The 23,175-nt window shown below is 37.6% G+C and overlaps 3 protein-coding genes across 3 annotated transcripts; 2 read left to right on the top strand and 1 right to left on the bottom strand.

Annotated features, from left to right (window-relative positions):
* rpp38 (ribonuclease P/MRP 38 subunit) lies at positions 1-2,570 on the bottom strand. Its single transcript, XM_041793116.1, has 2 exons — positions 2,468-2,570; positions 1-1,303 (listed from the first exon to the last, which is right to left on the bottom strand). The coding sequence occupies exon 2, from the start codon at positions 1,296-1,298 to the stop codon at positions 480-482; it is 819 nt and encodes a 272-aa protein (XP_041649050.1). The 5' UTR covers positions 1,299-1,303; positions 2,468-2,570; the 3' UTR covers positions 1-479.
* Positions 2,571-4,391: 1,821 nt separating this feature from the next.
* acbd7 (acyl-CoA binding domain containing 7) lies at positions 4,392-7,725 on the top strand. Its single transcript, XM_041793118.1, has 4 exons — positions 4,392-4,518; positions 5,223-5,340; positions 5,429-5,491; positions 7,252-7,725. Exons 1-4 carry the CDS (start codon positions 4,507-4,509, stop codon positions 7,323-7,325), a joined length of 267 nt encoding a protein of 88 aa, XP_041649052.1. The 5' UTR covers positions 4,392-4,506; the 3' UTR covers positions 7,326-7,725.
* Positions 7,726-9,155: 1,430 nt separating this feature from the next.
* Positions 9,156-21,599, top strand: crot (carnitine O-octanoyltransferase). Its single transcript, XM_041793113.1, has 17 exons — positions 9,156-9,291; positions 15,038-15,161; positions 15,877-16,001; positions 16,095-16,276; positions 16,373-16,497; positions 16,604-16,712; positions 17,420-17,513; positions 17,640-17,765; positions 17,875-17,976; positions 18,111-18,194; positions 18,270-18,377; positions 18,475-18,605; positions 18,691-18,814; positions 18,914-18,992; positions 19,757-19,850; positions 21,112-21,231; positions 21,451-21,599. Exons 2-17 carry the CDS (start codon positions 15,047-15,049, stop codon positions 21,569-21,571), a joined length of 1,839 nt encoding a protein of 612 aa, XP_041649047.1. The 5' UTR covers positions 9,156-9,291; positions 15,038-15,046; the 3' UTR covers positions 21,572-21,599.
* The last annotated feature ends 1,576 nt before the right edge of the window (positions 21,600-23,175 follow it).

Raw genomic sequence — 23,175 nt, 5'->3', positions numbered from 1 at the left:
TGAAGAGAACAAACGAAATTTACTTTTAACAACAAAGCAGAGTAAAACACCATGTACAGACATATGTCCGCATAGGGCTTCCATATTGTTCTACTCATCTCATTTGAATTTGGAACAGATTGCTTTAAAAGTTATTTACATAACAATTATTTCAATAACCAATTTAAGTTAAAAAAAAAAAAAAATAAGAAGAAACAGGAAACTTCAATTATTAAACTAATGACTTACTGGTAAGAAAACCCCCCACAAAACTGATTATTCTGACCCTTTATCCTTTTTAAAAATTAAATACTGAACATTTTAAATTTTTTAAAGGTACAGAAAACTCTTAAAATATAATTACCCTTGAAGAAAATATTCTTTGAGGCTTTGTAACTCCCAAGTAAACAAAACCCCATTGTAAATGGCATAAAGCCAATGGAAAAAAATTCAGTGTGTTTCTTTTAACATTAAGGTTGAGCTCTGTGTAGAATGACCAGCTATGACTTAGCCTTTGTTTTTCTTTTCTTTGCAGGATTAGCGACTATTTTCTTAACCTGGAGGGGTTGCAGGTTGCCAGAGGAGACAGATTCTGTGAGCTCAGATTCACTCTCTAGTTTTCTTTTCTGTCCCTTCCTCTCAGCTTCGCCTTCCTCCTCCTCAGGGTTCACAAAGTCTTTAGGTTTTACGCTCTGTGCTCCACCTTGTAACCAGGCGACATCCAGGGAGGGCACTTTGGCTGTTATGGCCTCAACAGTGTTAGTGAACACCTCATCACCTTGAGAGGCACAGTGTCTGAATCCCAGCGCGAGGACACTTTTCAGCCCCAGAAGCTCAGACAAACTCTGGCTCAGTCGAGGCACCTGGCATGCTGGCACACCTCGAGTTGCACTCAGAGCGATTAGATGATCCGTCATGTGTTTTGGCTTGACAGACTTGCACACAAGCAACAGTTTGAGCTCGTTTCTCTCCACAGCTTTGGTGACCTCATTGATGCCGATTGCTAGTTGTTTTCTGGCTGCCACATCTGTCCAGCCGTTTTTGGGAGAATCCTGCAGAGGAGGGTCCTGACTCAGCTCAGGAACAGGCTCTGATGTGGACGCAGCATTCTTATCTTTCTTTTTCTTACAGGAGTGAAAACCTTTCACCTCTCTCTTCGCAAGGCCAATGGAAACCAGCTTTTCCTTCAGGGTGTTCAGGATGAAATGCATATCTTCTTGGGGAAGTGGGCTCCATTTTGGAGTGTACGGTGAGGTGAAGGAGAGTTTGGCTCGAATAAATGTTGAATCCTTTTTGCTTTTCTTCCCCACATTGGCCATTCCTCCTAAGAAATCAAGACAGGAAAAGTTAGATCACAAAGTAAAGTACACATACTAGCACATAACCACAGATGCTCTGAGAAGATGTAGCTACATCCATACGATTTACTTTACTCTGTTTTCATTATCACTGTCTTTGTAAAACAACACTTTTTCCAGAAGATAACAAAGTTGTCTTAGTTTTTCCTTTGAGATCTTGAGAAATTAACTTAAAATTGGAAAATCATTGTGTTTATCCCTGTTATATGAAAAATACAAGCTTAGGGCTTCCATACATAACAAATACAAGGTGGCCAATGCCTCTTCAAAAACCAGGTCTTTACACAAATTAATTACATTACCTAAAAAAGATTTACTGAACACTGGTGCCTTCTGTCATTATCTATAGATTACATTGCTTGTTTTCTTTTGATAAATTGGGTTATTTACATTTTGAGAAAACAGCTGATTAATTTGTTTTTGCATGAAAGCCAGCCCTCTCATCTTGATACAATAAGATAAGTAAATAAAGATTTTGAGAAACAACCGAACTTGTTATCAAAGAAGAGCTTAACAACATATGTATGGACTTATGTCCTTTTAGAGCTTCCGTACTACGGGTGCATTTTCATGTAATGATTTCAATTGCCAACATTTACCTTTTTTACTTAGAGTGCGTTTTAGTGTTAATATTATCTTCTAAACAGTTTTCACTGGGTCTGGTACTTTGTGTAACATTACAAAATGTAGACAGCAAACGACACAACAAGGCTCCACAACACAGTCACAACACGTAAAAGAAAGAAAAGGGGTAACCATACAGTAAAAAAAAAAAAAAACACATCTGAACAGCAGTGAAAACGGCACATGAAGATGGCAGAGACTACAAAAGTCGAATTTACAGCAGAAGCTAATATCTGGTGAGCAAATCACTCTGATATTATGTCAGTCATAACAACTACCGTCCATGGTTGAATAGACAGCTAAAACACAAACACACTAAAAATTTGTTTGTTTTTTAAATCCCAAACCTTGTCTGATGGTGAACAGCAATTAGTTGTGGTATACACAAGCCGCCACTATCTCATACACAACAGTACACTTCATCAGTCATAATGTTTATTCTCTTTAAAATATCAAATACATTTAACATTTTTCAACATCTACGTCAACTAGTTAAGTTACCATACCTGATTTATTATGCCTCGGGATCACGTTTTTTTGATAAAGCTAAAGCCAAGTAAACATGCTTGGTCCAAATCATTCTGTGACAACGGGCAGCGCCATTTTGTTTAAATTGAAACAACTTTATTTAAAACTGCAAAGAAAAAAAAAAAAGAAACCAACAGTGCCGACAAGTGGTCAGTGAGCATATTTGATAGTCTGCATGGCATGACAGACGATGCTCGAAACTTCCATGGATTTTAAGAACCCTATGAAGTATTTCAAGAGCTTGTCTAGATTTCTGACACTTTGATACTATTCAGTAGCAAGTGTTTTAAAACAGTAAGGTCAGATGAGATGGCAACGAAAAGTGACTAAACTCAACCATTTCATAAATCAGATACTTTCTTTTAAAACGTTGACGACAAAGGTTGTTATTATTCTAATAATTATTATTATTATGAGCGTTGTTGTGGCTATTTCACCATAATAATAACGATGATAACAATAATGATAATTATATTGTTATAACTATTATCGTTTTTATGAATATTATCATTATTGTAATTGTTGCTATTCCTATAATAATAATAATAATTGTAATGGTTATTACTATTATTATTGTTACTATTGTTATTATTATTGTTACTGTTGTTGCTATACTTAGGATATTTATTATTTCGATAATTATTATGTATAATTATCATGTATTATCATCAGTTATAGTAGTAGTAGTAGAGGTACAAATATTATAATATATTTTTAAAGTTAATATTATCACTAATATCATTATTGTTGTTGTCGATATACTTATGATTAATTGTTAATTAAATATTTTTAACATTTTTCTGTTGTTTCTTCTATACTGACTTTAATCATCATCATCATCATTATCATCATCATAAAACAACATCAACAACAACAGCAATAATAATAATTGTTGAATACCTGTCCGGGCTGCTCGACGGCGCAGGGGTTGCGCTGTTACCTTACAGCAAGAAGGTCCCTGGTTCACGTCCGTGACTTTTACAATGCATCCCTCACATTTAGCAGCTAGTAAAAAGGCTATAACTGAAACAGGGTTTTTAATAAGGATTAAATCTTGCCTGGGTTTTGGATCTAAACAGACACTGGTTGCTGCCACTTTTTGTCAGTGCTGGACTATGTTGATGCTTTGTAAATGCATGCTTCATCTTAGAGTATACACGCTCTGTATAGTGTCTATCATGGAGCTCTGAGGTTCATCACAAACTTAAAATCTCTCACTCAACACTATCTGTTGTATGAACATGTTGGATGAGCCAGAGGAGCTCAGGAACTTACAATCTTCATTCAATGGATCTTTACTTGCTGTCTAAACATAATAATAATAATAATAATAATAATAATAATAATAATGTTTGTTGTTGTTGTTATTATTCAATCTATCTATCTATCTATCTATCTATCTATCTATCTATCTATCTATCTCTATCTTTCTCTCTCTCTCTCTCTCTCTATCTATCTATCTATCTATCTATCTATCTATCTATCTATCAATAGTAGAATAGTTGAAAGTGTGTTATAGTTTCTAATGTAATCATGGTGTTTTAACAGGCCTACATAGATGTATGAACAACATTGATTTTATTAGGCTTACGGCAGCAGAGGTCTCATCCTGATGCTTGCATGTGTGGACTTAGTAGCAGTAGATCATCCATATCATGTAGACCGGTGGATACATGCTGTAGAAGTAGCCTAAGCTTAAATCTTTGAGAAATAATTTGGGAGTGAAGGGTAGCATACATATATTTGAAATAAAGCCCTCTAAACCTTAGCACAGTATTAAAATGATCCGCAGCATACCTCTATAACTCCGTGTACTCCTGTTCGTTCTCGTGTGTGGAAGAGTGACAGGCAGCCAATCAGCTCGTGAGTAGCTCTCTGCTCCCTCCCCCTGCAGTCCTCTCCTTGGCGGACAGTCTTACATCGATCAGCTGTGCTGCAATTACAGCTGCGCAAATCCGTCCAGCAAACGGGGAGCATACTGTACATTTATCTGAACTGCAGGGCTGCAGCTGCGAGCATGTCTAATAAGGTAGAGTATAACGGATTTTGATATCATTTTATTAATGGGTGGAGCCTAGTTGTCGTCTACAGATTTCCGCTGTGATGTGAATAACGGTTCTGGCGAAGAGGGGTGTTCAAGCCAGCTAGTGTGAGTGGTGTCATCCATCTTTGGCAGTGTGGGATGGGTGCAAGCGAGTTTGAGCATAAAGGCCTATTCATCCTGCTCTAGCTGTACAGTGAGCTGCAGGTGTATTGAAAAGATATGGCTAAAATATTTTTATTGAATCAGAATTCTTCTAAATGCTCTCATTTTTGTAGTTTCAAAATTAATGTATTCTGTCTGTAAAGCAATGCCCTAGATCCTTTGCAAAGTAGATTATTCAAGTAGGCATAAAGCACTAGAGCCTGGAATAAAAGCCCATTGTTTGGCTCTAACTTGTGAAACAATAGGTTACCCAGGCTCTGCAACATGACTAGAATACTACGCTCAGATCTCTCATTCATCAGTGTAATCTGTAACTTATTTATATGCACTCTCATATTCTCTGATTGTTTTACACTCTTTCTTGACCTTAGACCTTGGATTCATGTGCCACACTTGGCAACAAGGAAAAATATGCTTATCTTAAACAAACTCAATAGGGAAGTGTTATATTTCTGATTAAAAACAGTGAATAGTCTGAATTTTTTTTATTTATTTATTTTTTGTGTCAAAACATTGGTTTCCTGCAGGCTGAGTTTGAGAAGTTGGCAGAGGATGTAAAGAAGGTGAAGACGAGGCCTACAGACCAGGAGCTCCTGGACTTGTATGGTCTTTATAAACAGGCACTTGTCGGTGACATTGACACAGGTATGACTTGATGCAGAATAAAAAATTAAGTTAGAGATAATATTTTAACCCTAACATTTCCCTCAATCTGTGTTTTGTTGTTTTGCAGAGAGGCCAGGGATGCTAGACTTAAAAGGAAAAGCTAAATGGGACGCCTGGAACTCCAGAAAAGGTGATACTTTCTATACCTTGTATGCATGTAGATGTTAAACAGATTGTTTTTTCTTAGTGTACTTTGTGGGTTTAAATGACTTAAAGTGTAAGCATTAAAGTACAAATAAGACAAAGTGTGTCCAGCAATGATTGTGCTATGTGAGGCTGTGAACGTACATGTCAGTGAAATGATAACATGGATTTTTGTGAAAATAATGACCCTGTATATTAGACACATGAAGAAAGGTTTTATGTTCATTGTTACATTTGTTCAAATGTAATCTGGATTAATACCTTCAACAACCTTCCGGTGTCTCTTAGTCCACTGATGTCAGACATATTGTAAAGTTCACAGCAAATATTGCTGACAAGAGCAAACATTATTTATCAATTTTGCTTTTTGGATTCTATACTTTATTTTCTGTTTTGATGTTAAAGCACAGGCACTGTTATGTTACAAGCATGTTAGCATGCAAAAACTAACACTAAGTTTTTGTGAAGTTTGTTTTAACAGATATTTGTTCATAAACAAAAAAAGTAGACAAATAAAATCTTAGATCTCATGTATATTTGACAAAAGGAAGTGATGTGGTGATTACAGTGTATCAAACACTAAATTATTATGTGGAATTAATTGAATAATGTTGATGAGACATTTTGCTCAAGTCAAAATAAAATAAAAGTATGCAGGGGTGTCGTTTCTCCTGGTGTAATGTAAAGTACTCTACATTTTCAATACTTTTTGATACCTCATGTTTAAACAATACAATCAATATTGTTTTAATTATAGATAACGTTTAAAAGCACCAAAGATTTAAAATATTACATTTATGTCCCAATACATTTGCTTGAATAAAGTATGAATTCATTTAAAAATGCAGTCAAACTCCAACATACTGTCTTAATTGCACAAAAAATTAAAACCAAAATGTCACCAGTTTTTTGTGCATTTAGTCAGTGTGTAGAGGCTTGTTTGCATTTGCATTTTTTGCAACCGAAAGCAAGGAGTTAACAAATATTAGGTGCATACAATCTTTGTTTTAGTTAATGTGTTGTAAAAATCTAGAATTGATATTGTTTTTCCCCCCAGGCTGTTACTCTGATATACACACAACAGTCACAGAGTCTCAGATAAAATAGATTTCACAAGAAACTTAGCCCTGCCTCATGCAAAATATACTACTGTCTCTTACTGCTAAACTCAAATACTCTAAGAAAGCTAACTGGGGTAAAATGCCTCACTTTATTTACACATTTGTACTAATAAATGTAAACTATCTTAATTCATCACCTTTTTTCACAAAGTATGCCCACATCCTTGCATATTTTATACTTCTGATCAGTTCTATGTGGCATTCCTGCACCCATTGCATATCTTGCAATTACACGAACAATACACACAGACTTGTAGAAAAAATACCAAACGACAGCTTGTTTGTATCTAAATCTTTATTCATTAATACTTTTTACCTTTTTAAAAAAAATGTAATATTGTTTCTTGCACATTTAGAGCATAGCTGACTGAAATCAAATTCCTTGTTGCGTAAGCATACTTGGCCAATAAAGCTGATTTTGATCTTGAAGTTAAAAATGATAGTCGTGACAACCCTAGCATGATGTCTTTAGTAAATGGTCAAATACCTTTAGTACTTTAGACTGTACTAAATGGTTGGGACACGGGATAGACTACATAATAAACCTAGGAGCATGTTGCTAGTATTAACACAGTAACAGAATATTTGTTTTTTCAGTCACATTTGTTTATATTCACTCTTTCAGGAATGTCCAAGGAAGATGCCATGGCAGCTTACATTACACTTGCAAAGGAAATCATTGACAAATATGGCATGTAATGGCTGCAATAATCTCAAGGGACTGAATTAACCCAGGAAATGTCTACTAACTCAGATAAATGCTACTGTCTGTACAACAAGTGGCATTCTGCATCAGAGACAATAATAATGCAGGAAAGAGAGTAATAAGTGATCAAATTTGCTGTGATTTCTTTCAATGATTCTTTTTTTATTTTGTAGTTTATACAACTGGATAACTCTATGCATTTTTGGATAAAAAAATTTGAACATGTTAAATTGCTGTTTAATAAAATTCATAGAGATTTGTGTTGTAATCACAAGCACACAGCATTACACTGTATACTTGGGCACTGTGAAGTGTAGCTTGATTCTTTATGAAAACTGGACAAACTAAATGCCTTTAATCATGAACAAATTGAAAATAAAATGTCTTACTGCACTTGATTGTGTTTTTTCTCCTTTACATTTAGTTTAACTGGGCTAAAATAAGTTGGGATGAAAAATAAAAAATGAATCTGTGTTTCTTGTGGAAGAAATTGCCATACAGTCGACTCACACTCCAACTCATTCATAGACAATAATCTTTGTCTTTGAATGTTTGCATGACAGCTGTTTTAGTCTGCATTATAGCTTAAACCACATATAGAAATAATCAAGAGTTTTTTTTCTCAGAAGGGACTTGGATTTTGTTAAACACTTCCGCAATATCACACAAGAGGCAGTGAGGCTATGATTGTGCCCAGGTGCCAAAGAAAACCACAATAGAGACAATGTCCAGATCAATATCTGGACCATGAGTGTGATTTTGTTTTTGTATTACAGTCACAGATACCAATGCAGAAAAAAGTAGAAATTAAAAACAGATTAATTGTAACATAACCAACTCTAGTAGTCCCACTCAAAGCTGCCCTTTGGGGCGGAAGTAAAGAGGAAAGCTTTCTGGTGCCCAGTGAAATGGGGGACCTATGGAGGTCAGGGAAATCATGGTCTGTTGTAGATTCTGTGAGACCATATTTCATTTTTAGCCTGAATAACAATCACTCTTATGGAAGAAACAAAAAGAAATGACATTTATTTATGTTGTAGTAAAATAGAGCCTTCAAAAAATTTTATCCCTTTTGTTAAAACACCCCTCTCGGTAATGGTCCCATTGTGGATGGGGAAATTGACTAAACCATTTGGAAAGTAAAACCAGGCTTAATAGATAAGACATGATGTGCACAAACGCAGACCTGCCAACCTTGGCAAAATATTTGGAGTACCACTTGTGTCATGCGGCTTTTTTTTGCAGATTTGCAACTCCTATGTGTGTGTAGGTGTGTGTGTGGGGGGGGGGCAAACATTGTATAAAAACAGCAAGTATGGGTTAAGAAAGGCACGAAGAGGCAGGCATGAGTGGGAAAATGGTGAAAAGCTGTTAAGAGTGGCGAAAATTGGTAAAATGTGACAGGTAAAATGTGACAAAATAGGTTAAAAGTTGCAAAAATTGATAGTACCGAGTGTTGAGATGTGGTTAAACACAGAAAAAAAACAGGTTTAAAGGAAAAATGAGGAAAAAGAAGACCAGAAGGGAAAAAATACACAAAACATGACGTCCAGCAGTGGGTTTTATTTGCCATGCCAATTGTGTCACTTATGAATGATTTAGTTTATCTGCCTTGACTGTTATTGTCTTTGAAAGCTCCTCAGTATGTGGTTTAAAGTATGCACAATTCTTAAAGCTAACCCCAGCCAATATAACAATCCCCATTTCAGCCTCTCTTTAGCACAGAAACTCATTATCAATGCCCCTTTATTACTGTGCTGATAAAATGTAGGTCAAAGGCAATCTTCCGCGCATGCGTAGTGATGTCTTCTTGATGTCGGGACATCAGTTCAGTGGGGTAAAGGTGAAGACCGCTGATGCGGACAACAACAAACTGCACCTCGTCACTGTATTGCGGGATAAGAGACAATTCTGCAGAGCGTGGATGCAGAGGGCTTGAGTCAGCACAGACCGAAGGAGGTAAGCTAAAAGAGGAGCTTCTCTGAAAAGCTAGGGGGAGTTTTTTTTAGATGAAGTTCGGTGGCTACGAGTCGGTGTTGTTTATGCCTCCGTCGAGCCCGTATCTGAAGTAGGGAGTAGATATAAAAAGATAACTAAAATGCATTGTGTCTGCTACCAGTGAGCTAGCATAGTGTCTGTTCAGTTTGAACAAATAACGCTACACGAGTAAAAAATCGTATTCTCTGTTCCCACATCCATCAGCCGTGTTGGCTATTTCTATTGACCTGAGTGGTGCAGCAAAGTTGTAGTCTTGCAGTCGCGAAAGGAGGCTCAATTCCCCGTTATCATGGCTTTAATATATGAAGCAACACAGACGCGTAATGAAAAGCTAAGACATGGGTAATAGAGGATTTTAAAACTAGCAGAAAATGTATTATTATTTGGGGATTTCAGAAGCTGTCATGCAGTCTTTCATTGCAGAGAAACTGAAAGCTGTTGTCTGCTGTGTGTACCTGCTCGGGGATCATGTTACCTAGCCTACTGGATGAGCCTTACACAGAACCCGAGTAGATCTTAGGGTTTTAGGATTTTAGGTATAATACCACAATTTTCAATTTTGAAAATGTTCACTTCAATTAAATATGCATGGAAGACATAACCAATTTCATTGACAGAGCAATGTATGAGTTTATAATTATATTAACAGAAAAAGTATTATAATTGGTATCTAAAATTCTGGGGTTGACTTTAAGATTATGGTTTGAAATGTCAAAATACTATAAAATGTGCACACAGTCTTGATCATGGTGGTGGTGTGGTGTTTAAGGCTCCTTTTTTGGTCACAACAGCTCACATAACATGGTGCAACATTTGCACTGTTGCACTTCACCCTGCAGGTATAGATGCTTCTATTCATGCTTATGCTGGTGAAAAGTGGAAAGAGCTTGTCTCTGATGCCCTTGCCCTCCCTTCTGACAGGCATTATAGGGCACGGCACACCAAAACAACCTGACATATGAACACAGGCTGTCATGCTGATGAACACCTAACAGTCACAGTGTTACTGTTACTGTTGGTAAAGCTGATTCTGATTGTACAAAGGACATGTGGTTAGAAAGTGCAGCCCTGTTTCCACCTCCTGTTGGCTTTTGGCGTCCTCTCTCTCGATTGAGAGGTTGTGCTCACTGAGTCAGTACATGGTCAAACATTTTCTCAGCTGTGTATCAGTCACTACTAGTCACTACTGTTTTATAGCTGTTGTGTGTTCAGGCATACTTATAGTTAACAACAAGCACCCTCGCAGTTTAGCTGCTTTTCTCTGAGTCTCCCCTGTTGTCTTTCATCACAACTTAGCCTAGCATAGCCTCGGCATCTCTGGGTCTGCCTGTCCTGCTCAGTGAGCAAGATGTTCTGCTTTTCCCCGTCCTCCTTTACTGATAAGGGTACGTGTATTGAATGTTGTTTATTTGTAGTTCTGGAGGACAGGGTAACTCTTTACAATACGTGGCTCCACACCAATGAATCTCAGTGAGTGGATGGGTAACACAAGGACCCACTCGGATCACCACCAGCGACTTCACGTTTCAAACAGATTTTTCCTACTCTGCGACACACCCACTGAAAATAAAACCGATAGATAGATAGATAGATGGATAGATGGATAGATAGATCTACTTTACAGAGGGAATAGCAAGGTATCCAGTAGCAGCTTACAAAGACAACATGAGACGTCTCCTACATTTAAGCCCCCCCATATTAAAAAAACCCATAATTTTCACACATTACTACATAGGTGTGACTACATTTACCTAATTGAAAATTAAACTTAAATGTGACATTCAAAATTGTACTATAACCAAAACTTGAATCTAAAATTCATGGCAAAAACATTACAACTCTTTGCATACGAACACATATGAGCCTGTGGACAATTTAAAACAAACCTACATTTTGACCTGTACAACAACAAAACGTGCAAAAAGTTCCAGCTACATAGCACTGTTTAAATCAGAAGAAGTATGATTTTAACATAGACAATACAAATGTGTAACAACTTGTTACTGTTTCTTAGTATATACCAGTAGAGTTGGGCGATATGGCCTAAAATTTATATCCCAATATATTTTTGCTGTATTCCGATACACGATATATATCACAATACTTTGAAATGTCCTCTAAGTGGCTGTATAATGTTTAATTCAGCCCTAAATGACACTAGTTTGGTGATTAAAATAGACTGTTCTTTCGGATTTTTAATGAAGTCAATATAAAGTCAAATTTAACACAGTGTTTTATTTTGTAAAGGACTTCATTCAGACTTTTACTTTTACTAATACTCTGTCTTTCATAGTGTAAGGACAGTTCTGAAATGTTTTCTGTGTTATGTTTACTATTGCTGCATAAAATGATTATTTTCCTCAATAAGGATGAAGCAAACCTTCACAAAACTCCGCAATCCTGCATGCAGCCGATGGCTAAAACCCTGCAGTCTAGTCCACCATTCAGGCTCACAGCTGTGATTATATTAGTCTGTTATCTGTGCTGAGGAACGCTGGAGCAGTTTCTGACAAGTTCATGACATGGGAGTCTCTTTAGAGCGTATTTAAAAAACTCTCCTGTGTGATCATGGGAGGAAAACGCTCATTTGGAGGCAGGAACTTTTTAACTCCGCGTTGTCGGTGTTTTGAGCTGTTAGGCTGAGATAAGGCTCTGTAGTTGTGGAGAAGTGGATCACAATTGTCCGCTGCTGGGCCATCTTCTCTCTGACATGTACGACTCTGGAAGTCACCTTTTCCTTTTTAAAGCTGAACCCCTGGCAGATGACAGACCAGCATTGTTTCTCATTATCTGTCTCTGAATACTGCTAACTAGCCGCTAAGTCGCCACGCTGCTCTGTTTGTGTACTCATAAAGTTTAGGCTATCTCCTCTCTCCTCCGCTGATACAAACACGCATGCGTGGAAGAGAGTTTTCAGGATGGGCGGGGGAGTGAGCTCTCTGCTGTGAGAGATACGTTCAGGGACAATGGGAGAAGCGATACTCCAGCAAGAAATGCACGCTGACGGCTCAAAACTTCCACACAATTTATACTCTGATGTTTGCGATATGGTCATTTTATATACACCCTGCATGACAAAAGCCATGATACATCGAGTACACTAGATATATCGCCCACCCTTATATACCAGTGTTAATTTTGGCAGCTATTTTTAATGTTAGTCTTAAGCCGTTTTTACACAAAGATTCCACAGTAAAGGCGAAAAGGAATGCCCTTCTCTGTTCTGAGCAATTCACACAAAGGTGTAACAGAGCTGTGCACGGCCGAGCTTACGCACACAACCCAGCATCCCGTAATCAGATGGCAGCCGCTGCCCGAGCTGCTGCTTTCAATGAAACTCGAAACTCTGGATTTCTTGGTTCAAAACTTTGTATTTTCTAAATGAAATACGGGGAAAATAACATGAACATTCATTTTGATCGATTAGATCCAACTGACTTTTTTTCTGAGTTGGAGGCCTTTAAGCAGTGTCACAGCGCATGTATTTACGTCAGGGGTTGGAAACTTCAGAGTACCGAGCTCACTTGAGCAGATCAGACACATTCAGACGCTGCTGTGAGCAGGGATGTGTCTGCTCTCTCCTCTCCTGTACCGAGTGTGATCAGCTCTCTAACCTCGTAGTCTCTCCAGTTAATCCACATTATTCTTTGTTTCATCCCTCTGTTGTTTTCTTTGATGAAATACCGCTCGATTAAACCGCGCTGGTTTTTAAATCTCCCGTTTATGGAGACAGCCGTGCACACTCGCCGTTTTGGAATGCCATGAAGTCCTTTCACACTCGTTGCAGAAAAGTCTGTTACAGCTCTGATACTACCTCTCAATCTGAATCAGAGGTGGGATGAGATCGACCCCCCATTGCGCTTTCATACTGAATGGCGTTGCAAAACGAAGGTGTAACAGACACGGAAAAGAGAGGCAGTGTGAAAGTAGCTTTAGTTTCAGTCTTTTGATGAAATGCATTTTAGTTTTAGTCACATTTTATACATTTCTATCCTTTTTAGTTTTAGTCTAGGTTTAGTCCATAAAAAGTCCTCACATTTTAGTCTTTACTTTTAGTCCAACCATTTATTTTCTTGCCTAAATCTGGTACCAAATCATGGTTGTGTGTTCTCTGCACCCTGCCAAACCTGGGGTCCCTGCTTTCTACAGCTGAGAGGTGGAAGAGCTACAGATGGATTTTTTTTTTTTTTGACAGATTTACCTACGGTGGAGAAATATCACAGATTTTGAATGTCTGACTAAAACTACATTAGATTTTAGTCTAGTTTTAGTCATCTTGACAAAAACTAAACTTAGTTTTTGTCAATTTTAGTCATCACAGATATGTTTTTGTTAGTTTTAGTCTAGTTTTTGTCATGGATATAAAGGCTGTCGACAAATAGTTTTAGTCATAGTTTTAGTCAATGAAATTAACACGTATATACAAGTCTGTGTGTACTGATAGTATGGTTGCAAGATATATAAAGGGTGCAAGACTGCTGGCTGGACAAGATCAGAAGTATAACATAGGTATGTAAGGGTACAAAATGTGCATATGAGGTGAGGGAGCCTTCTCACAGTATCTGAGTTACTGTGAAAAGATTCATTACTTTTACATCTGAATACAGTCAATAGATGACATTACGAATAAGTATGGTAACAGGTGCACATATGCGTATGAGATGAGACATTTTACCACAGTAATTTACATTACAGGTGGTAGATTAATTTGTGCCTATGTGCATATGAGATGAGTGCGATGGATTCCTGAGACTACAGAAGTCAACAGGCATAGTGAGGTGTAGTCCAGGGGCCAGAGTGGGTTTGACATCAGAATCAGCTTTATAGTCCAAGTACGCTTACGGAAAACAAGGAATTTGACTCTGGTTGGTTTTCCTCTAAATGTACAGGCAGTAAACATGATATACAGATATATACACTTGCGAAGTGTTACTGTTAAGAAGCTTTTGTTGGTATTGTTTCTGGTTTTGATTATTAAAGGATATTGCCCTGATTCTGTTCTCTGGATGCATTATTTGGTGTTTTTCCTTGGAGACAGAATGGATTTACAGATGTACTTTCCAAGTTCAAATTAATACTGATGCATGTTTCACCAACATGGGAACAAAAGCAGAAGTCCTGGACTTCTGGACTAATCCACTATTGGATTATAACTTGTTTGAATGATCAAAAAATGCAGGCAGATGACTGGTATATTTGTACAATATAGATAGTAACCAGGGCTCTGACTGCAATTTTTGATGGACTTACTTCTTTCACAACAGCCTGGCTTATGAAAGTATGTCTAGTTTTTGGAAAGCTTTTGTACTTTCACAAAGTATCAGTCGTCAAAATTACAAAGTCGTTTTATTTGAAAACACGTGGCAACTAAAACTTTGAGGTGTTTAATGGTTTTAATGAAAAGACCATATAAGGTTGCAGCTCAATAGTTCAGCATTCATGGGCATACAGTTGAGTATTAAGTATACTGATTGTGGCAGATATAGTAAATAACTTCAATAGTGAACAAAGATACAAAGATAATGTGGTTTGTAGACCTATACAGTAATTAAAGACTGTCATTGCTGCTGAGCAGAATACATAGATGGCTTTTATCCATATTAACAGATTTTCTACCCTTAGTTTCTAGAAGACTTTTAAGATTTGAAGAATTTGATTCCCGAGAATGATTGATTCCAGATTGTTTAATTGTTAAATTATACTACAGGGAGAAGAAATGGCAAATAATTTGTCACAGTCGATGCCTGAGCGGACTTTCCAGTACCAAAACAGCCTGCCGTCCCTGCCTGTCCCCTCGCTAGAGAGCAGCATTACAAAGTACCTGGATGCAGGTAGGTTATATGCCATAGAGTTACTCTTGTGACATTAGTTTCACTCCAGCAAATACTGCAAAGAATAAAGAAGTGTTGTGTTATCTTATGCCCTTTAGTCCTGCTCTTATCTTTTAAATGAAATCCAAAATTTTTGTCTTGGCTGTGGAAACACCAAAAATTGCATACACTCCTCATGTTAAAGTGCAGCAGAAATAACCATTTGTAAAACCTGGTTGGAAAAACCCCATTTAGGTTGGTATAGCTAAAGTTCCTGTAAAATGAAAACAATACATTTAATCCTGAACTTCTGTCTCTCTGCTCTGGTGCAGAGCCAGGCAGCTGAACTCTGATCAGAATCATTTTTCATGAGTGGGCTTGGCTTCAGCCCACATGATCCTGGAGCAGATTATTCTGCCTCGTTTTTCATGATTTTGAAGCATAGCTTTACCATAACTTTACAAACTTTGAGATGTTTTTCATGAGTGAAATTTGTTCTGGTGGTTGTCATAAAACACACCTGAAATAGGCCTAAATATTTTTTTTTTCACTTCACGGGGACTTTAAGGACATAAAAATAATTCTGAACAAAGTTGCTTGTTTTGGAAAATAAATTACTTATTTCACAGTTTTTACTCTAAAAATGCTTGGAGAGACTTGAAATGTTTGCAATGACTATATGCTGGTGCTCTTACTTGACTGACTGACTCATTTGCATCACCTTGTCTCCCATCAGTTCGTCCATTTGCATCTGAGACAGAGTACAAGGCTACATTAGACATTGTGAAGAAATTTCAAACGGGTGTTGGTAAAGAGCTGCATCAGAAACTGCTGCAAAGAGCCAAGGCAAAGAAGAACTGGGTGAGTTACAGAACAGTAAATTTCTTTTCAGTGTTACAGATTTCCTATTCATTGATGCATGTTTTACTTAGCTGAGTGATTTTTGTTCTCCAGCTGGAAGAGTGGTGGTTAGATGCTGCATATTTGGAAGTCCGCATCCCTTCTCAGCTGAATGTGAACTTTGGTGGCCCAGCACCCTACCTGGAGCACTGCTGGCCTGCCGCTGAGGGGACTCATCTGCAGAGGGCGAGTATAGCAACATGGCATACACTCCAGTACTGGAACCTCATACGCACGTAAGATATGTTCACAATTTTACAACTTGCATTTTGTGCATTCATCAGAAATTGTTTCCCTTTTACACGTCTTTTTCTTTCCTTGACGTGTTTTAGGGAGAGGCTGCCTCCACAGAAAGCTGGAAAAACACCATTAGATATGGACCAATTCAGAATGCTGTTCTGCACTTGCAAAGTACCTGGAGTGAAGAAGGACACCATTCTTAACTACTTTAAAACAGGCAGGGTGAATCTGTTATCTCTGACCTTTGGACTTGCTTGCATACCCTTTATCCTACTTTCTGAGCTAACATATCTCTCTTGTGTAATGTGTATACTGTGCCACAGAGAGGGAAGGTCCATGCCCATCTCATTTGGTGGTGATGTGTCGTGGACGGATCTTTACATTTGATGCACTCTGTGATGGAAAAATCCTCACTCCTCCAGAAATACTCAGGTGATTAACCACAAATAGACACATCAGTCAAGAATGAAATCTAAATGTGAAGACAAAGAGTACAAAATTCCTGTTGCTACATTAAGTTTTTACACTAGGATAAAATTACATTCTTCTTAATGGTCTAAGGAGGGTGCTACACAAACAGTATCATTTAGAAGCAGTGAAGAGGTGCTGTCTAGTTGTGTAATATATCACCTGGCATCCTACTTAATCCCAGTTAAGTTCCTCCGATCAAAGATGGAGAACTTTTGTTATGGTGTAATATGAATGATGTAAATAATGCAAAAAGGCAGTAAGTGTTGAGTTATTATTATTAAGAACAAGTGACACAAGTATGAGCCATCAAAAGGAGAGATTAAAGATAGATTTGTTTGTGATAGAATAAAAATTGCAATATAATTCACTTATCAACTTTACTGCTTGAAAGTACCAAAAAAATGTAATACAGTGATGATAAGAAGGGTCACTCCTTATCTTTCCCTGCCAGTAATTTGTATTTATTTTTTAATATTCTGTCCGTCAGGATTTCAAACTAGATTTTACATATTATTCCCTGGAGTGTATAAAAAGTCTGTAAGTCTTAAATTTTAACAAATAGACCTTGTAGATGTGCTTTGATAGGGTTGTGTGACACAACCTAGTGAGCATTTGAAAAGCCTCTAGGGTTTCATGTTTCCTTATTTTGTTTCATGTGTGCGATGTAGGCAGCTGAGCTATGTAGAGAAAGTCTGCGAGGTAGAGGCTGAGGGAGATGGAGTCAGCGCTCTCACAACAGAGGAGAGGACACGTTGGGCCATGGTAAGGCAGCAAAAATAAAAAATACGACCTTGAAGAGATTTAGGATTACATTACATTTGTGAAAGACTTCTTATGTTACAAGAGTGCATGTGAGGATCAGTGTTAAAGAGTTCACTGTCTCTGCAGGCCAGGGAGCATCTTATAAACATTGATCCACACAATGAGACCATCCTGGAGACCATTCAGAGCTGCCTGTTCATCATCTCTCTGGATGAAGTGAAACCATACTCCTCTGCAGAAAACTACACAAATGTAATGGTTACACTAACTTGAATAATTCCTGAGTGCATGATTGTTTACTGACTTCATCTTAAAAAAAGGTGTTGTGTCTTATTGAGTGTCTTATTGTTCCTGAACACAGATGGCTCTGGAGGCCCTTAAAGGAAACCCCACCATCCGCTGGGGTGACAAATCATACAACTCTCTTGTGTTCTCAGACGGCACTTTTGGATCCAATTGTGATGTGAGTTTGTTGTGTTTGTCATGCTGGGGGAGTTTGGACAGACATGGAAATCCTGTGTTTAAGATTTTTTTCTATACTGAATAAGAACTTATAAATGGGTCAAAAATAACAGATAAAACCAAATTGTTTTACAGCATGCACCTTATGATGCCATGGTTCTTGTGTCTTTGTGTTGGTATGTGGACCAACAACTCAAAGCTACTGAAGGCAAATGGAAGGTAAGCACTGTTAAATAATGCTACACTCTGTTTTATATCTGGGCACCCTTCAAACTTGGACGTCTTTGCTTTTAGGGCACAGACGTAGTCAGACCCATTCCCCCTCCAGAGGAGCTGGTGTTTATTGTGGATGAAAAAATCCAAAGTGACGTTCGTCAGGCCAAACAGCAATACCTAGAGTCTGTAAGCTAACAAACCCCACACCATTCTACACAAAGCCTAATGTAAAATCAACATAACCAGATGAGTGTAATTATTTGCTCTGCTGCTGGTTTTACAGACACAGGACCTGCAAGTTGTGTGTTATGCCTTCACAGCATTTGGAAAAGCAGCCATCAAAGAGAGGAAGCTGCATCCAGACATCTTTGTTCAGCTAGCAATGCAGTTAGCATACTTCAAACTGCATAAAGGGTACACGCTGCTTAGAAATGTAATCATGTCTTTATTTGATGTTTAAAGTCTAAGAACTTTATGATCCAGAGTGATCTTCTTGCAGGCCTGGAAGTTGTTATGAGACTGCAATGACTCGTAAGTTCTACCATGGCAGGACAGAGACCATGCGACCCTGCACCCAGGATGCTGTTAATTGGTGTAAAGCGATGATGGACCCCATGTGTGATGTTAGTGTAATTACGTCAGCACTGTTACAAAATCACCAAAGAACATAACTGGAAAAATCCCTTCTCTTCTGACCTGCTACATGAATATTTTCCTGTCAGGTCAATGCCAAGAGGAAAGCCATGATGCTCGCCTTCCTTAAACATGACAAACTGATGGCTGAAGCCCAGGAAGGAAAAGGTGAGTCAACTTTGAGTTTTCTATGTAACACTCTTCAATAGTTGTCACACCTTTTTGAAACAGCCCTGTTATTTTATGAGCATATATATTTTTTTTTAAAGTTTGGAAATATGTGTGAATGATAAGCTAGAATAACCTGAAAACATTTCCAGAAACACATCCTCTAGCTTTGTTTCTTTATTTCCAGAAACAAAGCTGAAGAGGATGTTTGACCTTTGAAACAGTTCCCATCCTGGAAAAAACCAAATTACTCTTCGGTAGTTGAAACAAAGCTGCTGTGAGGAACTTTCTGATGGTGTCAAAGCATAAACAAAGCACTACCACTTGTGTCTTTGCTGAATTTGTCCTGTTTGTACAAATGAAGCCAAGCATTATTCCATGCAGGACACATCAATAATACATTAGGATAATAAGGATCAGCTGCTGTGAAAAACACAAATAATTTTATTTTGTAAATGTTATAAATACTTGAATTGCAAATGCACAACATATTTAAAAGCATATGAAATACGGCAGAATTGGGATGTAAGAAAAAAATTAAAGTCATTAATGTAGCCCTGTGGCCACTGTCACTACAGGATTATAATACCCTGTGCCAGTAGGGATTGCTATAGCAACAAGATGTTCAAATGAGACTAACTGTTTGTTGCAGACCATGAACTACATCCTTTGATTTCAGGATCATATTTTGTTTATATGTTAATGAAAGGAGTTCTGATGTGTGTCTTTGTTTATAATCCATGCCATTTGAAAATCGTCTCAAGGTTTTGACCGGCATCTTCTTGGGCTCTATCTCATTGCCAAAGAGGAGGGACGTCCCACTCCTGATCTTTTCATGGACCCCCTTTATGCAAGAAGGTACACACTGGTATTAGTATTTAGACCCCCCTTCACCTTTTTCAAATTTTTTATGTTGCAGTCTGATGCTACAGTCTATATATATATATATATATATATATATATATATATATATATATATATATATATTCTCATTAATCTCTGAACCCCATCATGACAAAGTAAAAACAGAATTATTGGATTTTTTTGCACACTTGACTTTCATGTTGAGTTTTTTTTTTTTTTTTCAAACTCCAAGTAGGCTTTCATGTGTTTTGCACTGAGGAGAGGCTTCCATCTAGCTACTCTGCCATAAAGCCCAGATCAGTGGAGGGCTGCAGTGACAGTTGTCCCTCTGGATCTTTGTCCCATTTCCACACAAGATGTCAGAGTGACCATCAGGTTTTTGGTCACCTCTCTTACAAAGGCAATTGCTCAGTTTGGCGGGGCAACCAGCTGTTTCAAAGAATCATGTTGTGTCAGACTTCTTCCATTTGAGAATTATGGAGGCCATTGTGCTCTTGGGAACTTTCAGTGCAGCAAAAAACAAAAGAATTGTAGCCTTCCCCAGATCTACGCCTTGCAACAATCCTGTCTCTGAGCTCTTCCGGCAGTTCCTTTGACCTCATGTCTTGGTCTTTGCTCTGATATGCATTGTCAGCTGTGAGGCCTCTTATATAGAGAGGTGTGGGCCTTTCCAAATCATGTCCAATCAGTTTAATTTACCACAAGTGGACTCCAGTCAAAGTGTAGAAACATCTCAGCAAAGATCTGGAGAAATTGGAGACACCTGAGCTAAATTTAAAGTGTTTTTGCAAAGGGTCTGAATACGTATGTCATTGGGATATTTCTGTTTTTCATTTTTAATACATTTGCAAGCATTTCTAAAATTCTGTTTACTTTCTTTACTTTGTCATGACGGGGTACTGAGTGTAGATTAATGAGAATAAAAAGTTTCATTTTTACTGTAGCATCAGACTGCAACATAAGGAAATTGAAAAAAGTAAAGGGGGTCTGAGTATTTTCTGAATGCACTGTAAGTGTCTCTGCTGTTTGTTTGGCTGGTGTTTCTGCAAAATCAAACATTTGTTGATGCTAAGGAAATCATATTTTTAGGAATAATTTGAATCTGATATTTGATCACATCAGACAGTTTAAGATTGTGTCTGATAAGCAGAACTGTAGTACAAATACTATCAAACAGTACATGGGCATTAGATTTTAAAAAGTTATGACATTGTCTATTGGTCTGCCTGTACCTAAGTGTTGTTTGTGTCTGCAGTGGTGGCGGAGGTAACTTCGTGCTGTCATCCAGTTTGGTGGGCTACACCACAGTTTTGGGGGTTGTGGCTCCCATGGTGCACCATGGCTACGGCTTTTTCTACCGCATCAGAGATGACAGGTGGGCAGGCGAGACAAAGTGCCATTTCTTCCATGGAAAATCTTTTGCTCAGCCTTATTAATGATGAAGTAGTTATTTGTATATTTTCCAGATGTCTTAACTGTCCAATAGGCAGCCATAGTACTTATTCTTCATTCTGCAGTGAAACTATTCAGTTGTGTACTCACCCTGCATGTTTTAAACTGCATTCATGACTCTCCACCTATGTCTTCTCCTCAGGATTGTCATCTCTATCTCAGCGTGGAAATCTTACCGTCAGACAGATGCCGCAACTCTGTTCAACAACTTCAGCAGCTCAATGCATGAGATGCTCCACCTGGCCACCACATCTCAGCTATAGGAAGTTACACTGATATTACCCATTACACCTAATGTATGAACAACATCAATGCACACAGTTGGCAAATGATTCGAACACAATAGTTGTGTTTTTTCTCAGCACACATCAATGCAAAGATAGCGAATCAGTGCCTTTAGGAGATATCCACTGGGTTTAGGCTTTAAAAAATGTTAACTGAGAGTACAGAATGAAGAGTCAAATGCTCTGTTTCTCAGAGTGATAATAAAATAAGCTCTTATTTTTTCTTTTAGCTGTATATATTTTCCTGATCTCCATGATTGTAGAAAACGTTTTCTTTACTGAGAATGTATAATTTTAAACCAGACAGTATTAATCCTTTAAAGCTACGGTGAAGTTAAGGACCGAGGGAAATAATTTCTGGCTGCTCTGAATGTTAAGATTTCTTTCTGTGAAAACAAAAGGCATTCCATGTTAAAACCATATAAAAGACTTTGACTGAAGGCCAATTAAAGTGACTCATCTTCATATTTTTGAGATCGGTGTTTAAAACTAAAAAGTCCAAGAGCCATATGCTTGTTCAAGGCCAGCTTTACAATTTCTGAAGTCTGTTTTAGTAAAAACTTGCACAGAACATTTTTTACAGAAGCCCAACTACAACATTCACACATTTTATTTGAGCGTTTTCCAATTAAAACTATAGTTTACTCAAGTTCTTGACTTATTTATCTTTTGGTAACAAGGGTTAATAAGGTCATTTTACAAGTTGCAGGTTTGCATGTCTTTTAAAGGCTTCTGTAGGAGTGTAGATGTCCATGATTAATTTGAGATGCAGCTTAATAAGGGGTATTTCAACGCTGGTATGATGAGTTCAGGACTGTTATCTTCCTACTGAGGTTCACACACCACTGTGGGCCATTTTCTCTGCATTTTAAGCCTTAAACAGCCTGTAATCTCCTTTTTGTTGACTTTTTTGATGAAAAATCTGAATAAGACTATTATCCCTTAACATAAACAATTAACAAGTGTTAATCATGTCTGATCATGATAAAATAGTGTGATTCAGGAAAATCAAGTAAAGTTGTGTGGACATAATGGTGAAAGAATGTTATTGATTTTGTAGTTTTGTCCAATTCAACAAATAAAATAACTTGAACACAATGTGGTGGCTCAAAAACTGTATATAAAACTTTAATCATTAATAGCATATCTTGTTGAGTTATTCTGTGCATTTGTTGAAAAAAAAAAAGGAAAAACAGTGATTACAGCAAAAGTGTGAGAACAAACTTACAACCTACACAGCCATGTTTATAGAAAACATTTTCTGGGTTCAATTTTTCAGGCACTTTTGATATACTTATATCTGGACAAGATAAACTGCATCATAACAATCAATAAATTATCAAAGAATCTGCAAAATACATACAAAAGTAGAACAACTTATATGTGACAGTTATCCCATTGTCAGAGTTATAGCTAAGATACAGAAAAAAAATCCAGTGTATTGTTAACTAAATCCCTTGAATTTGGCTCTACACTGCTTTCAGTTGGCAGCAAAAATCAGCAGCAAAGGCTTGTTGGCATTAAGAAGCTCCAGAGAAAGGAGAACTGGCCATAATGGATTCCCAGCATTCAAGGCACAAACT

The sequence above is a fragment of the Cheilinus undulatus genome, linkage group 8, assembly GCF_018320785.1.
Source record: "Cheilinus undulatus linkage group 8, ASM1832078v1, whole genome shotgun sequence".
Taxonomy (NCBI): domain Eukaryota; kingdom Metazoa; phylum Chordata; class Actinopteri; order Labriformes; family Labridae; genus Cheilinus; species Cheilinus undulatus.
Note: the sequence above shows the minus strand (reverse complement) of the source record. Positions and strands in the feature narration are given on the sequence as shown.